Source organism: Electrophorus electricus, chromosome 2, assembly GCF_013358815.1.
Source record: "Electrophorus electricus isolate fEleEle1 chromosome 2, fEleEle1.pri, whole genome shotgun sequence".
Classification (NCBI taxonomy): domain Eukaryota; kingdom Metazoa; phylum Chordata; class Actinopteri; order Gymnotiformes; family Gymnotidae; genus Electrophorus; species Electrophorus electricus.
The window spans coordinates 2,343,814-2,361,620 of NC_049536.1; the positions used below are offsets into that span (position 1 = coordinate 2,343,814).

The 17,807-nt window shown below is 42.6% G+C and overlaps 2 gene segments (V, D, J or C); one reads left to right on the forward strand and one right to left on the reverse strand.

Annotated features, from left to right (window-relative positions):
• The window catches only part of LOC118240845, a 320,919-nt gene that overhangs the window by 33,466 nt on the left and 269,646 nt on the right, over positions 1-17,807 (reverse strand).
• LOC113568143 overlaps positions 15,147-17,807 on the forward strand; it is a 91,513-nt gene continuing 88,852 nt past the window's right edge. Inside the window, 2 exon segments of the V gene segment in view lie at positions 15,147-15,195; positions 15,349-15,661. Of these exon segments, the coding sequence occupies positions 15,147-15,195; positions 15,349-15,661 (362 nt within the window).

Below are 17,807 nucleotides of genomic sequence, written 5' to 3' on the forward strand. Positions count from 1 at the left end.
AAGTCGAGCTCTGTGCCCAATACTAATCCAGCCATGGGTCCATCCAACTGATCTGTCAAGAGTCACTCCCATCTTATCAGTCCATAAAACCTTTGAAAATTCAGATATCAGATATCTTCAGATATTTCTTGGCCCAGTCTTGACATTTCACCTTATGTGACATTTCACTTGGTCATATCTCTGAGTATTGAACATTTTGTACTTCTGGGCACTCCAGGTAGGTTGCAGGTCTGGAATATGACAGTACTGGAGGATAATGGGTTGCTGGTCACTTCACATTTGATTCTTCTCTAATCTTTAATTTGAGTCTTTTTTCTCAACACATTTCTTGTGAACCTGTTGAATATTTGCAACAAAATGTTTGACAGTTCTGTGATCATGCCCCGATATCTTAGCAAGTTTAAGAGTGCTGCATCCCTCTCGAATACTTTTTACAATTTTTGATGTTTCAGAGTCAGATAAATCTCTTTTTTTGGCCCCTTTTTGCATGAGGAAAAGAAGCTGCCTAATAATTATGCACAGCTTCTTATAGGGTGTTGATCTCCTTAGCCCACATCCTCCCTCATTACACAAATACACATCACCTGATATGCTTAAAATCATTAACCATTCAACTTGAAGTTGGAAAATATGCATAAAAATGAAGTTTACAACAAAGCACCAAAAGTTGAATCACAGGGTAAAAGCGTCATATTTGTTTAAAGTAGTAATCGTTCCTGCTTGTCCCATTACCAAGAAACTGTCTGGTAACATTATTAAAGATGTTTATCAGTTATAAAAGAGCAGACAATGTCCAAAATGAAGCTTTATTTCAGTGGAAGTAACAGAAATGCCAGGACAGAGAACAGAATACAGACAGAGCTGCTGCATTCTGTTCTCCTGCACTGGTCAGAACTCCCTCCTGCACCTCTGAGACGTCCACAGTCCAGTTTACCACTCACTGAGTTTATTGCCTCATCCACAAGTCACCCATAGTGATACATTCTAATGAAGCTGTCATTCAAAAACCTCTTTGACTTTATAGTGACCACACACACACACACACACACACACACACACACACAACCCTAAGATTCATATTTTATCTTTAATCTTTAATTATTTTTCCCATCTCCACCTAAACTAATATTTAATGAATATTAATAATCTAGTATATTCTGTATTGTCATGTCAGCTAAGAGAGGAGGAATTTGGAATATTTTATTTTATTTTTTTATGATTGCTTAAGCCTTGTTTTGAAAACAGGGCTTATTTTGTCAAAACACTACACACAGTTCACACAGCAACACAAAAGTATCAGAACACCTCAGTTGTTACATTTACATTTACGGCATTTAGCAGACTACACACCATTCCAGTTCTTTTGTAAAATAATTTATACGATAACATGACAATGACAATGTGTTTCATCTGCTCTGCATCCACTTGGTCTTCTGCTGTGAGGATGGTGTGTAGTCTGTCTAATGTGAGTGTGTGGACTGTGAGGATGGTGTGTAGTCTGTCTAATATGTGTGGACTGTGTTTTTGTAAGGACCCAGGTTACCATGGCGATGGAGGACTCCACTCTGCACCACATTGGCCCTGGACACTCAAAATATTTCTATGGCCAGTGATGTTTCTCCCACTTCTTACATTTGTCAGGTTAAGTCCAGATAACAATGCGTTGACCTGATAGAAACGTACATGTAAAAAGGTTGCGTGCAGCAAGCAATACTGAGGAGAACACATCACATGAATACATTACATACTTTGGTATATTTATGCTACAGGTCTTTTACTTAAAGACAGATAAAGTCACCAGTTGCATTTTATAGTGCTTAGACCTGATTGGTGAGTTCACAATTAATCACTCAAGTAATCATCCCAGTTAATCATCCCAAGTACATTTGACAGCTGTGTTTGATCAGTTGGTTCACAGATGGGAGGTTTTGAAAGGCAAAGAAGTGATGTCATGTTAGATTTATATGTCCAATGTAGAGAAGTGTATTTAGTAGAAGTGGTGTGTGCGTGTGTAGTGATTTGATTAGAGTTTGAGGCTGAGAATGTGCTTATTAGTTATGCAGATCTGGCCTGAAGCTTTGCTTCTTGATTGTCAGATTTCACTAAATTTGAGTTATTTTTAAATATAGTGTGTAATAAATCGTAAAAAACTAATACAGAAACACCACAGATAGTATTTGGAAGATGTGTATTAATACAGAGAGGCCACAGAGAGTATTTGGTAGTCATGTGTTAATACAGAGAGGCCACACAGTATTTGGTAGATGTGTATTAATACAGAGAGGCCACAGAGAGTGTTTGGTAGATGTGTATTAATACAGAGAGGTCACTTTGCATGTGCAGCACCTGCTTCAGTGCTCTGGGAGTGTTTATAGTCCTGTGAGTTTAACACTTCATGACTGAGAGCTGCCTGCCCCAGAAACTTCACCCACAGCAATCATGACTTTAATCACCATCTTCATCTGCACACTGGCCCTCTGGACTCAAGGTAAAAGATCATTTTATGCTTTGCTTTTGAGGTGAATAACCTAAAAAAACAGATGTCTTGTTTAATAAAATATTCTAAACCTTCTATTAACAGATATAAGCAACATAAGAAATGGAAAATAAAATATGATTTAAATTGGATTTGCTTTGTTTTGTTTTGTTTTTTCCCCCAGAATCCATGTGTCAGGTGACTGTGACTCAGACTCCTGCAGTGAAATCTGCTCTTCCAGGAGACACAGTCACCATCAGCTGTAGAACAAACCCTGCAGTGTATTATCACAGCAGCTATGGTCATATTTTAGCCTGGTACCTGCAGAAACCTGGAGAAGCTCCTAAACTCCTGATCTACTGGGCTACTAGCTTACAGTCAGGAACTCCAGCTCGTTTCAGTGGTAGTGGATCTGGATCTGACTTCACTCTGACCATCAGAGGAGTCCAGACTGAAGATGCAGGAGATTATTACTGTCAGAGTTTACACAGCATTGGTGGTAACTGGCTGTTCACACAGTGTTACAGAGGCGTACAAAAACCTCCCTCAGTCAGACTGCACAGAGACTGCACTGCTGCAGCTGGGACCTACTGCAGGTGTTGAGGTGGCGGATGTGATACAGCACAGTAACACACTCTGCGGAGGTGAGGAATCAAACTGCATTAAATCACTACTGAACAACACAATTCTATAGAGTACTTCATTTATACTGCAACCTACTCTCAACTGCTCAACTCACACTGTAATCTCAAACCACTCACCACCATGCTATTTATGTCACCTGTAAATTATATTGTAAAAATCAATTGTGGAAGACCATTCTGTCATCCATAAAAATTTGTAGTTTTATATTTTGCTGTATTTTTGTATATTTTTGTAACGGCCACAAGGAGTGCCGCAAGGCGAGGAGTAGGACACACAGGCTCTCCTGATGAAGACAGATGTTTATTAAGATGTAACGAAATGTCAAGACACAGGTAGGTGAGGATCCAAATGCAAGAGTTTATTGAAACACAGGCAGGAAGGAGTCACGAGGTGGGTTGGTAGAGCAGTTGTTAGTGAAAGGGGGATTGTGAAGAGGAGAAAGGGGGGTCTAGTTCAAAGTCAAAACCAGCAGGCAGAATCCGAAGTAATCCAAAGGGCTGAGAGTGAGGTGTCGTCTAGGGCGGAAGCAGAGCTCAATATCCAGGAGAAGCAACAAGAACAAGGAATGCTCTGTATGCATAAGAATAATACAGTACTTCACGAGTAGGGTAGGGAAACCGGGAGGTTATAAAGGAACCTGAAATAGGAGACAAGTGTCACCTATCAGTACACATGCGAGGGTGATCTAGGTCTGGGCAGGGAAAGGCTAGTGGTTTGGACCGATACTGTCACATAAGCACACACGAATAACTAACATATTGGCATTCACATGAAACAGGTGAGCTCAGGCAACAGGTTACACACATAACTTGCAACACTAACGTGAAAATAAACAGGAACAAAGACCGACAACGATGCACATGCCCACAGCGGTTTAAATACATACAGACATTACATGATAAACCACGTGTAGGTGTGGGCAAACATGGGCGTGGTTACAAACGAGATGAAGAACTCCCACAGCACACGGTGGGCTGTACCATGTGAACAGTGGGAAGGAGAGCATTCTGTGACACATAATTGATGCCGCAGGGTTGCACAAATCTCTGGAGAAAGTTTGGGCAATTGTTGAGGTGCTAACCCCATCCCACCTGACCCAATTAAAATAATTTTTAGGTTTGATCAGTAATTATGGCTGATTCATTCACAACCTGGATACCATCTTGAATCCATTGAATGCCCTGTTGTGTAAGGGTGCACAGTGGCATCAGTCTATAGATTGTGGATCTGTGTTCAGGAGGGTAAAGGAACAGTTTGTGTCACACAATGTACTGACACATTATGAGCATCAAAACAGCATCCGGTTGGCATGTGATGCATCACCATACAGTATTGGTGCAGTCACCTCTCGTGTGCTTCCCAATGATGAAGAACGGCCAATAGTTTTTGCATCAGGGACACTCAGCAAGACAGCACAGAATAATGCACAAACTGAACGTGAGGCCTTGGCAATGATATTTGGAGTAAAAAGTTCCACCAATATCACTATGCACATGGCAGCAGCATGCATGCAGAGGTGGGCTTTACTCTTGTCAGTGCACAATTACTCCACTGAATACAAGAAAGCATCCCCGCAAACGCTGAAGGTCTCTGTGCAGCTGTTGTTACAAGTGGAAGACAAAGAGAAGGTGGACACTGGTGATGTCTACTTGAGACAAAAGGAAACACTACCAGTGAGCTCCAGTGGTATTGGTTATGAGACACAGGCAGACCCTTATCAGGGTACCATACTGAAACCTTATCAGCAGTCCTGACGCTGAACTGTCTGTGCAGCAAGGGTGCATAATGTGGGCCATGAGAGTAGAGTCACTGTCCCTCATAAACTGAGCTCCAGAATCCTTAAAGAGTTGCACACTGGCCATCCTGGGGTGGTCAGAATGAAGGCTAAAGCCTGTAGCTGTGTGTGGTGGCCTGGTCCTGATGCTCACATTGAGCTCCAAGCTAAGAATTGTCAGTCCTGCCAGCAGATTCAGAAAATGCTGTGCCATGCTCCTCTCCACTCGAGGGTTTAGCCCAGTATCCATGGCAACATACACACATAGACTTTGCAGGCCCAAGTGAAGACCATATGTTCATGGTCATTGTGGAAGCCCATTCTGGACATGCACAACCGCTTCTGAAGCAGGTGAGAATCTGGCCAGCAGGAGCCATCTCTGTCCTTCAGGACTGTTTTGAGCAGACGACATGGATCACGTTCAAGGAGGCTGCTACTAATAGTGACGCTGTTAACCTGGAGGAATATACAGCATCAGTGACTGGCTACATCAGCAAGTGCATTGATGATGTTACTGTCTCCAAGACCATCATGACACGCCCCCACCAGGAGCCGTGGATGACTGCTGAGGTGCGCGTGCTACTGAGGACCCGCGACTCAGCCGTCAGAGCAGGTGACAAGGAGGCTCTTAGAAAAGCGAGAGTCAAATTGTCACATGCAATCAAGGAAGCAAAGCATGCTCACACACAGAGGATCCATGGACACTTCAGAGACACTGGTGAGACGGCATTCAGGAAAACATCACCTACAGGAAAACATCACCTTCCTGTGATGGTGATGCCTCCCTCCCAGATGCACTGAATGACTTCTATGCACTATTTGATGCAGAGAACAATGTTGCAGAGGAATAGTCTATCCCTCTGCAAAATGACCAGGTGGTATGCCTGACTGTGGCTGATGTGAGGCGAACTCTGTGTGGCGTTAACCCATGGAAAGCTTCTGGACCAGACAACATCCCAGGTCGTTTGCTCACAGAATGTGCTGACCAGCTTGCAGATGTCCTAACAAACCACCTATGTGACAATGCTGTTCTTAGATTTCAGTTCAGTATTCAACACCATCGTTCCTCAGCATCTGATTGGAAAGTTGAGCTTACTGGACTTGAACACCTCCCTTTGCAACTGGATCCTGGATTTCTTGACTGGTAGACCTAAGTCAGTCCAGATCGGGTGCAGCACTTCCAACACCACCACACTGAGTGTTGGTGCTCCCCAGGGCAGCATACTCAGCCCTCTGCTGTTCATACTGCTGAGTCAAGAGTGTGCAGCAATGCACAGCTCGAACCACATCATCAAGTTCGCTGACGACATGACCGTAGTGGGTCTCAACAACAAGGATGACGAGTCAGCATACAGAGAGGAGGTGCGAGAACTGGTGAGCTGATGCAAAGTCAACAACCTATATCTGAATATTGACAAAATAAAGATGGTTGTTGACTTCAGGAGAGCAAGGAGAGCTCACTCCCAGCTTACCATCAATGGCTTCTTAGTGGGGATCATCAAGAACACCAAGTTCCTTGGTGTTCACTTAGCGGATAACCTCACCTGGACCCTGAACACCAGTTCCATTACCAAGAGAGCCCAGCAACATCGTTACTTCCTTTGGAAGCTGAGGAAAGCCCATCTCCCATCACCCATCCTCACTACCTTCTATTGAGGTACTATAGAGAACATCCTGAGCAGCTGCATCACTACCTGGTATGAGAACTGCACCGTCTTTGACTGCAAGAACCTTCAGAGAATAGTGGGAACAGCTGAGAAGATCATTGGGGTCTCTCTTCCCCCCATCACGGACATCTACACAACACGATGCCTCTGTAAAGCCACCAGCATTGTAGGAGAACCCACACACCCCTCACACAAACTGTTCACCCTTTTGCCATCTGGAAAAAGTTACCACAGCATTTGGTCCCTCACCTTTAGACTGTGCAACAGCTTCTTCCCAGAAGCTATTAGACTCCTGAACTCTGGCTAATTCCAATTCCAATTCCAGCAAACAGACACTACACACACACACACACACACATACACACAGACATATATACATACATACACACATATCCATACACACACACATACACACACACATTGTTTTTGTATCAGACTAGTTGCTGAAGTCAAACTTCACACACATATAAGATACACTCCTGTTGCAGTCTTGCACATTATTCCTACTTGCTGCTAGAATACTATACTAAATAAGCACTGTACTCTGAACTGTTCTGCCTGCTACCGGAGACTGCTATGTTCATTATAGTATGTCACTGACTCCTAGGCACAACCCACTTTCCATATCCTCAGTACTGCATACTGGTCAAAATTAATGCACTGTTTGTTCATTGTGTATTGGCCCTGTCCTGTATTTATTTATTGTATGACATTATTGCACTGTATTGTATTGTTTGCACTCGTGTAGAGTGTTGTCTGTTGGACTTGTTTTGTTTTATGTTGCACCATGGTCCAGGAGGAACATTGTTTTGTTTTTGTTGTGTACATTTATATAGCTGAAATGACAATAAAAGCCTTTTGAACCTTTGAACCATTCAAAGTGGCCTAAAGTGGAGCTCATGGACTCCACATCCATAGGCAGGACCATTTGAGTACTGAGGAATCTATTCAGCTGTGATGGAATACCTGAGGTCCTTGTCAGTGATAATAGACCACAATGCATTGCACAGGAGTTCGCTGCATTCCTAAAGGCTACCCATGTCAAGCCATGACTCGGTGAAGCAGAGGAGGTTGCAGTCCCAAATGTCCCTCTGGAACTTTATCCTGGCCCAGAGGTCATCAAGCTTGTTGTCCAGAGACTGGACATTGGCTAACAGGATGCTAGGAAAGGGAGCTCAGTGTGCCTGAGCCCTCAGCCTGTTCCTGACGCTGACTTGCTTTCCACGAGGGACGCTGCACTTATCGTGGTTTGGGATTTCAACAGCACTAACCTCAAGTGTGCAGTGCCCAACCTTTATCAGCACATGACCTTCCCCACCAGGAGAAATAGGACACTTGACCACTGCTACACCCCATACGAGGACAGCTACAAGGCACTGGCACTAACTCATCCACTGTTTGGTAAGTCGGACCATGCCACCATCTTCCTCATACCAAAATATAAACAAAGACTGAAACGGGAAGCTCCAGTTCAGAGGGAGGTCGCGTGCTGGACATACCAATTGGTGGCCGCTCTGCAGGATGCTCTGAATGATGAAACACAGCACTAATGTTGTCAGCGAGTTTACGGAGGCAGTAGTAGGGTTTCTTGGGAAACTGGTGGACGATACGATTCCAAGAGCCACCATCAAGAAGTTTCCCAACCAGAAGCCCCGGGTGGACAAAACCATCCACGAGGCTCTGAACTCTGACACTGCTGCCTACAATGCGGGTATCATCAGCGGGAACATGGACGAGTACAAGTCTGCGGCATATGGAGTGCACAGGGCGGTGAGGGAGGCGAAGTTGCGCTACAGGAGGAAACTAGAGACACAGTTCCAACAGAGTGGCTCTAGATCCCTGTGGCAGGGACTATGGATGATCACGGACTACAGGAGCCCACCCTCCGGACTGATGAGTGCGGATGAGTCTCTGGCGAACGAGCTAAACACGTTCTTCTCTCACTTCGAGGCTACATCCTGTAGCGTTAATGCTAACAGCGCTAGCGATAACAGCTCCAATGGTGCTATTGGTGCAGCCAACGGTGCATGTGCAGAGCCCCGCATAGAACAGTGCCCTCTAATCATCATGGAGAGTGACGTGAGAAGAGTTTTTAAAAGAGTGAATACCAGGAACACGGCGGGACCAGACGGTATCTGTGGGAGAGTCCTCAAAGCCTGCGCAGACCAGCTATCCCCAGTATTCATCGACATCTTCAATATCTCCCTGACACTCGATACCGTCCCATCCAGCTTCAAGCAATCCACCATCGTCCCCGTCCCAAAGAAACTTCGAGCCTCCGGTCTCAATGACTATCGCCCTGTTGCCCTCACATCAGTCGTGATGAAGTGCTTTGAAAAGCTAGTCAGAGACTTCATCACCTCTTCACTGCCAGCCTCCATGGACCCACTGCAGTTTGCATACTGCCGCAACCGCTCCACTGATGATGCAATTGCACATCTGCTCCACACCACACTGACCCACCTGGACAAAGGGAGGGGTAATTATGTTAAAATGTTGTTTTTCGTCTACAGTTCAGCATTTAACACTATCATCCCCTCCCTACTCACTACTAAGTTGGAGGATCTAGGACTGCATACATCCCTGTACGACTGGATCTCCAACTTCCTAACAGACAGACCACAATCAATACGGGTGGGCAACTGTGTCTCATCCACCCTCACACTCAGCACTGGAGCTCCTCAGGGTTATGTCCTAAGCCCCTGTTCTACTCTCTGTACACCTACGACTGCGCAGCCACTTCCAGCTCCACCATCATTGTCAAGTTTGCTGACAATACTGTCGTTATGGGCCTGACCTTGGACAACGATGAGAGGGCCTACCTGGAGGAGATTAAACACCTGGAAAACTGTTGCCAGGGAAATAATCTCCTCCTAAATGTCAGCAAGACAAAGGAGCTGATTTTGGACTGCAGCAAGGAGCAGGAGCGGCACTACCAACCTGTGAGGATCAGTGGAACCACGTTGGCGAGAGTAGACAGTTTCAGGTACCTTGGAGTTCACATCTCGCAGGACCTGTCCTGGTCCCGCCACCCCAACTCCCTAGCAAAGAAGGCTCATCAGCGTCTTCACCACCTCAGACGCCTAAGAGACTTCAGACTGCCCTCCAAGGTACTGCGGAACTTCTACACCTGCACTATCGAGAGCATCCTCACGGGGAACATCACAGTCTGGTTTGGGAACAGCACCAAGCAGGACAGACAAGCACTCCAGAAGGTGGTGCGTTCAGCAGAGCGCATCACTCATACAGAACTTCCTGACCTGTAGACCATCTTTTACAAGCGGTGCCAGACCAAGGCTAGGAGTATTGTGAAGGACCCCACCCATCCCAACAACAGGCTCTTTTCTCTGTTGAGGTCAGGGAAGCGCTTTTGCTCCCTGAACATCAATACAGAGAGACTGAAGAGGAGCTTCTTCCCACAGGCCATTCGGGCCCTGAATCAAAGCAATTGATAAAGTGTGGGGACCACCACCACCATGTGACTGTAAATCTGTAAATTTGCAAACTGGAATTGCAAATTGTGTACATACACATACATCCATATATACATTGTACATTGTGTATATATACATATTATACATATATTGTATTTACATTGTTATATATTTTTTGTATATCTATAAAAAAAGTATTTATTTTTTTATTTTCCTTACGCACCCGTTTCTTTCTTCAGTTTGGAGAGAGCACTCACAAAAACATTTCACGGCAAGTTTTACTGTGAATGACTATGTATGTGACAAATAAACGAAATTTCAAACTTGAAACTTGAAACATTTACTCAGCTGCACCCCATCCATCTGAAAGGTTTGTGCAAGTTTCTCCTCCAAGTCTTCCTCCACCAGTATCCAGCAGAGGTTAGACACATTTTTGCTGACCTACCATAATACTCCAGATCAGGGCCAGCAGTTTTGTACTCATCTTGATACTCTGAGACCCAGAGTACTGTCTGCTATAGGCGGCCTGTCCTGTTATGGGGCAGAATATTCCCCTGGACTGGCTCAGGGTCAAATGCCGTCTACCCTCTAACTCTAGAAAAACTGTAATTACTAAGACTTTCTTAATAAGGTGGGAGGAAATGTGTATTGCTTAAACTTGCTGCTATCTATATTCACCACTAGGTGGCAGTGTTATTCACATAGCTTGGGTGAATGACCTAGTAAAAAGGAGAGTTCCAATTCAACTTCCACATGTCCATAGTGTTATTGAATGTAGACATTACATACTGTCTTTTCTAAATGTTGTGCTGATGCAGACATAACACAGGCGTCATCAATACCAACATGATCTTCAATGTCAGGAAAACCAAGTGTAGAAAAATCATGACTGAATGTGAGAGTGCAGCACATAAGGGAGGATTACTGAGAGTTCTAAGAGGAGAGAGAGAAGAGGAGAGAAGAGGAGTGATTCTTTCATTTATATGATAAAGTGAATCAGACGTACAAACTAGTGCTGTGAGGTGAAATGTCAGTTGTCCTGTTTGCATATGTGAGCTGCTTCACTGCTCCACACACTTTAAGAGCTGTAGTGGTGATCAGAGAGTGTTCAGTCCTTTAACACACACTGACACACAGCACAATGATGATGTCACTCATTCTACTGCTGGGGACCCTGGGACTCCTCACTCAGGGTGAGACAAACTGAAATAAGTTTAGTTTTCATTTTTACTTGATTTTGGATGTTCATGTTTATTTGTACTGATTTTTGTTCTTTTTATTTTCAGAGTTACAATGTTTTTAATTTGGATTTTATTTTGATTTTATTTATTTAAAATTCTTCCAAATGTAAATGTTATTTTGTATGTGATTATTTTTAGAATCCTTTGGGGAGAAAATCCTGACTCAATCTCCAGGATCTCAGTCTTTTCAACCAGGACAAACTGTGGCTATCAGCTGCAGGGCCAGTGGGAGTGTTGGTAGTTACCTCCACTGGTATCTACAGAAACCTGGAGAAGTTCCTAAACTCCTGATCTATGCTGCATCAAACCATCAGTCTGGGATTCCAAATCGTTTGAGTGGTAGTGGATCTGGTACAGAATTTACTCTAAAAATCACTGGAGTCCAGGCTCAAGATGCAGGAGATTACTACTGTCAACAGAGCAACAACTGGCCACTCACACATTGTTAGAGCACCGTACAAAAACCTCCCTCAGTTGTAGAGGAACTGCTCTGACTCAAATACAGACTGATCTGAGATCAGCTGCAGAGCTGCTAAATCTGCACTCAACTCAACTCATCAACTCCAAAACACTACAGTACTGAACTGCTTGTTCTTTTAAATTGTCATCATTGTGTAATAGATACTTACATCACTACATATGTAGCAGGTTAATGTCTTTCCTTTAAACCAACCCCTGATAACGTCCTGCTTCCACACTCAGGTTCTGGACAAAGGCAGTAATATATGAACATCACTGTGGTGTATAAGGACAGGTGATCACTACCTAGTGAACTGGTCTGAGTTAATCTTGATTCTTTTAATCATTTTACTGCTGTTTTAATTAGTTAATTCTTCCTTCTTTTTAGAATAAAATAGTTATTTTAAAGTCCTGCTAACTGAATTTCTGGATCATGCCAGGTAATGATGGGACAGACAAGGTGAAAATCTAGAATTACTGTTGAAGTGTAGCTGAATACATCATCCTGGGAATTTTACCACAGGGAAAAATTCATAAATTTAACATTTTTCACACAAGCTAAACAGTTTTGCTATGCTAAGAAGGGAACTATAATTGCAACCTGAATAATTTATTGTTAATTTGAAATGATTTAGTATTTTATTGAAGTTGAAAGAAATGAATTCATTTTATTTGGGTCTGCTTAAAAACCTGAAAATATCACACACAATTAATAAATATTTTTAACGAACATTAACAATTCAATCATTTGTATTACTGATACCAACATTTTGCATTTTCAATGAAAAAGAACCTTTTACACTTTTATTTAGTCAATTAAAATGGTTGCCTCAGGAAGAACAACAGAAAAATGAAAACCAGGGTGCAGTACTGACTCTGAATAATCATATACCAGGACCATAAATGCACATCCAGAACAGCAAACATCAAGTGATCTACAAGAGTGAAGGGATTCCACCATCCAGACTAGACTCAGCTTCTACTGTAATGATGGACAGTAGTACAGTAATACATTACAATAATTTATAGAAGAGGAGAAAATAACTTTGTATACCAGCAGATGTCTGTGCTGAGTAGTGAGAGAACCACATGATGGTAATCACAGAAATGGATGAATTGGTCACAGTGTGGTTCAGACCTCACCTGGAGTTATACAACATGTACAAGGATTGATGCAGCTAGTGGTCAAAACCTTGCTGTAACAGACTGGAAATACAGTCAATGATCCCAAAGGTAACAGAAGCAAAGTAAACAAAAGAAACATAAACAAACAACAAAAACCTTCAGCATGAGAAATCCACAGTAGATAAAGACCCAAATGCTCGTATATAAACTACACACATAAACTACACACAAAAGCTACATAAAGATTAAAACACAGGATACATGGAAAAGGAGGCAAAACACAAACTCCTTAAAGGAGACAAACAAACTCAATACAGAGAGAGTAAACGAGACCAAACTGCTAGGAACCAAGAACCAGCAGAGTCAGTTTAATCAGCTGGTCTACACACACACACACACACACACACACACACATATTTCTAAGGAATGTGAGAATGTGAGAAGAGAGTGTGTATGTCTGTGTGTGTGTGTGTGTCCGTGTGTGTGTAGTGAATGATGATAATGTGATAATGAATAGGACACATATCTGAGCCTGAATACCTGCCACAGCTCAACCACACAAACCAAAGAGAAGGAGGAAGCCCAGGAGGACCAGAACACAAGCAGACAGGAAGTCCTTCCTCCTAAAGAGTCCCCACATCAGGAAGTCCTTCCTCCTAAAGAGTCCCCACATCAGGAAGTCCTTTCTCCTAAACAGTCCCCACATCGGGAAGTCCTTTCTCCTAAAGAGTGCTGTCTGCTCATGTGTAATTCACCATTAGAGAACAGAGAGTGAAGGGCTGCTTCTGAACTGCACTGGCTGCACCTGCACCGCACCTACACACTGGCACACCTTGAACTACGATGATCTCCTCTGAGGTTTCTTCCATTTACATTCTTAACACAAAACTCTTGTTACAGTCTTAAGCCTAGATGAGGTCATAACATTTAAATAATAAAATACCCTGCAAACTCATTCATTCATTTATTTCTTTATTTGCTAAATACATTTTTTATTCATTATCTAAATGTACTTAGTTGAGAATGTAATTTTTATTCAATCTTGATACTGTTTTATTGGTAATTATTTCCTTTGCCTGTGTATGTAATGTTCAGATAAAAATGAAGAACTGAAACTAGTCTCTAGTAAAGTCAATACCAGTCAGAGTGAAAGAGAGCGAGAGCAGTGGGGTGAAACAGATTTGTGTTTACAACCCTGAGAAACCTGCTCCTTCCCAGAATAGAACAATACTTTTTGCAGATGTTAAACTTATTAAACCAACTTACTCAAGCACAACACACTCCAGTAAAACACACTCCAGACCAAAGAATCTTATAGTGCAGATAATGACTATTAAAATTATACAAGAACAGACCAAGTTCAAAATGAAGCTTTATTGCAGTGATAGCAAAACCCAAGAATCAAACACAGAGAGGTGAATTAAGGAAAAAGAGCATTCTTCAGACTGTAAACTCCATTGATCAGGGCTGTATAAGTGTGTTACATTACATTACAACTGACTGAGGTCATCATGGAAGATGGTAGAGCTCCTCCTCATCTTCCCTAAATGCAGCACTAAGAGTCAGTGAGCTGCTGTGGCTGTAACTGCAGTTCTGTTCTTCTACTCTGGTCAGAACACTCTGCTTCACATCTTAGACATCCACTGTACAACTCACCAGCACCCCTTGTGGAAAGTATGTAGACCGCAGGCACAACAGAGATCCTGTACAGAGCAGGGACTAGGCGCACTACACCACACACGTTTAGAAATCTTTACATAACATTTACTAGATACTTCTTATTTATCATTCTCTCTTGATCTGATCTTTAGCTCCAGTTCTCCAATAATCAGCACACTGTACCATAGTTTTCTGACATTGTTTATATTAAATAGAAATACTACTTGACCTTTAAGAGCATCTATATATTACATTATATTATAAAGTTTATAGTTATCTAGTATGGTTGGTTCTGCTAAATACGGTTATGTAAGAGGTATTCAGTGGGGTCATTACATCAGACAGAGGCCACAGAAAGTATTTGGTGTTCGGGTATTAATACAGAGAGGCCACAGAGAGTGTTTGGTAGACGTGTATTAATACAGAGAGGCCACAGAGAGTATTCGGTAGACGTGTATTAATACAGAGAGGCCACAGAGAGTATTTGGTAAACATGTATTAATACAGAGAGGTCACAAAGAGTATTTGGTAGATGTGTATTAATACAGAGAGGTCACTTTGCATGTGCAGCACCTGCTTCAGTGCTCTGGGAGTGTTTATAGTTCTGTGAGTTTAACACTTCATGACTGAGAGCTGCCTGCCCCAGCAACTTCACTCACAGCAACCATGACTTTGATCCCCATCTTCATCTGCACACTGCTCCTCTGGACTCAAGGTAACTCACTGCTTTACCTCTGTGGTGAACTATACTGTGACACAGGTCTACTATTCTTATTTAAAATGCACTTTTCACAGATTTAGTAAACTAAACTAAAGTACATACAAGTAATTTTTTACTTTTTTGTTTTTGTTCTTTTTTTTTGTCCAGGATCCAGAGGGAAGGTAACAGTGACCCAGGATTTAGTGAAATCTGCTCTTCCAGGAGACACAGTCACCATCAGCTGTAGAACCAACCCTGCAGTGTATTATCACAGCAGCTATGGACATTATCTACACTGGTACCTGCAGAAACCTGGAGAAGCTCCTAAACTCCTGATCTATTATGCATCAAACCGTCAGTCTGGGATTCCAGCTCGTTTCAGTGGTAGTGGATCTGGATCTGACTTTACTCTGACCATCAGAGGAGTCCAGACTGAAGATGCAGGAGATTATTACTGTCAGAGTGTTCATAGTATTGATGTGTTCACACATTGTTAGAGAGTCGTACAAAAACCTTCTTCAATCAGACTGCACAGAGACTGCATGGCTGCAGCTGGGACCTACTTCAGGTGTTTAGGTGGAGGATGTGATACAGCACAATAACACACTCTGTGGAGGAGAGGAACCAAACTGCATTAAATCATTACTGAACAACACAATTCTATAGAGTACCTCATTTATACTGCAACCTGCTCTCAACTGCTCAACTCACACTGTTATCTCAAACCACTCACCACCCTGCTGTTTATGTCACCTGTAAATTATAGTGTAAAATCAATTGTGAACAACCATTCTGCCATCCATGAAAATGTGTAGCTTTGTATTTTGCTGTTTCTTTTGTATTTTTTGCTATATATTTTGTGTATTTTGCTGCTTGGGAAGGCTGTCAATGAAATTTCATTATACTCATGTATAATGAGAATGAAAACTCTTAATTTTAGTAATATATCCTTTCACCTGTCTGTATGTGTGTAAACACTTGCTGGTTTCTTATGTTGATTGTGAAATCTTCCCTTGTGTTCTGAGAATCCTACATCTATTCTGACTGATTGTGTACTGTACCATTGGCCAGTTCTTTGGAGTTTGTCTTTTGGATCTTGTTTTGGTTTATACATCCTGTGTTTGTGTCCCTGTGCTCCACTCTTGTTCTGGTTCTTGACTCTGCATTTGGTGTTGTTTATCCTCACCTGATGGCTCTGTTCCTCAGTTTTAATTTCTATAAGTGGATCCTAAATAACCATTTGAGTCTCCTTCATTGCAATAGGTGCAACAAATGCAATGGAATGAGAAGTCATCATAAATATTTTTTGTAATTATAAATTTTTTAAATATTTTTTTGCAAGTATAAATTCTAAGGTGTATGTGTGTGTGTGTGTGTGTGTGTGTGTGTGTGTGTGTGTGTGTGTGAGAGAGAGAGAGAGAGAGAGAGAGAGAGAGATAGATAGATAGATAGATAGATAGATAGATAGATAGATAGATAGATAGATAGATAGATAGATAGAGACTTATCCCAGACCTATCTGCAAATGCAGTTTGAAAAAAATTCACAAAAGCTCCTGACAATCACCATCAGAAGGGCCTTGTTTGTTATAATCACCTGCCAATTGTATTGCCTCAGTGCCAGCTATCATTCATAAGGCTATGGACCAGATACTACAAGGGCTACTTAATGTCCACTGCTATCTGGATGATATTCTGGTAACAGGACATACTGATGCAGAACACCTTGAGTCAGTGAGCTGACACCTTTCCTTACTCAGTGCAATGAACTGTGCAGCAAGGGTGCTTAATATGGGCCATGAGAGTCACTATCCCTCCTAAACTGAGCTCCAGAATCCTTGAAGAGTTGCACACTGGCCATCCTGGGGAGGTCAGAATGAAGGCTAAAGCCTGTAGCTGTGTGTGGTGGTCTGGTCCTGATGCTCACATTGAGCTTCAGGCTAAGAATTGTCAGCCCTGCCAGCAGATTCAGAAAATGCTGTGCCATGCTTCTCTCCACTCGATGGTTTGGCCTAGTAACCGTGGCAACATACACACATGGACTTTGCAGGCCCAAGTGAAGGCCATACGTTGTGGTCGCCCATTCAAAGTGGCCTAAAGTGGAGTTCATGGACTCCACAACTGATGATATAGTGATAATGGACCACAATGCATTGCACAGGAGTTCGCTGCATTCCTAAAGGCCAACCGTGTCAAACACATTCGCTCAGCTGCACACCATCCAGCTGAAAGGTTTGTGCAAGTTTGCACTCAGATCCTCCAAGTCCTCCTCCACCACTGTCCAGCAGAGGTTAGACATATTTTTGCTGAAATACCATAACACTCCATATCAGGGCTGCAGTTGCATACTCATCTTGATGCTCTGAGACCCAGAGTACTGTCTGCTGTAGGGAGCCTGTTTTGTTATGGGGCAGAATATTCCCCTAAAGTGGCTCGAGGTCAGATGCTGTCTATCCTCTACTTCTAGAAAAAAAGATAGAGAATTGTAATTACTAAGACTTTCTTAGTAAGGTAGGAGGAAATGTGTACTGTATTGCTTAAACTTGCTGCTATCTCTATGCATCACTAGGTGGCAGTCTTATTCATATAGCTTGGGTGCCATCAATACCAACATGAGCTCAATTATGT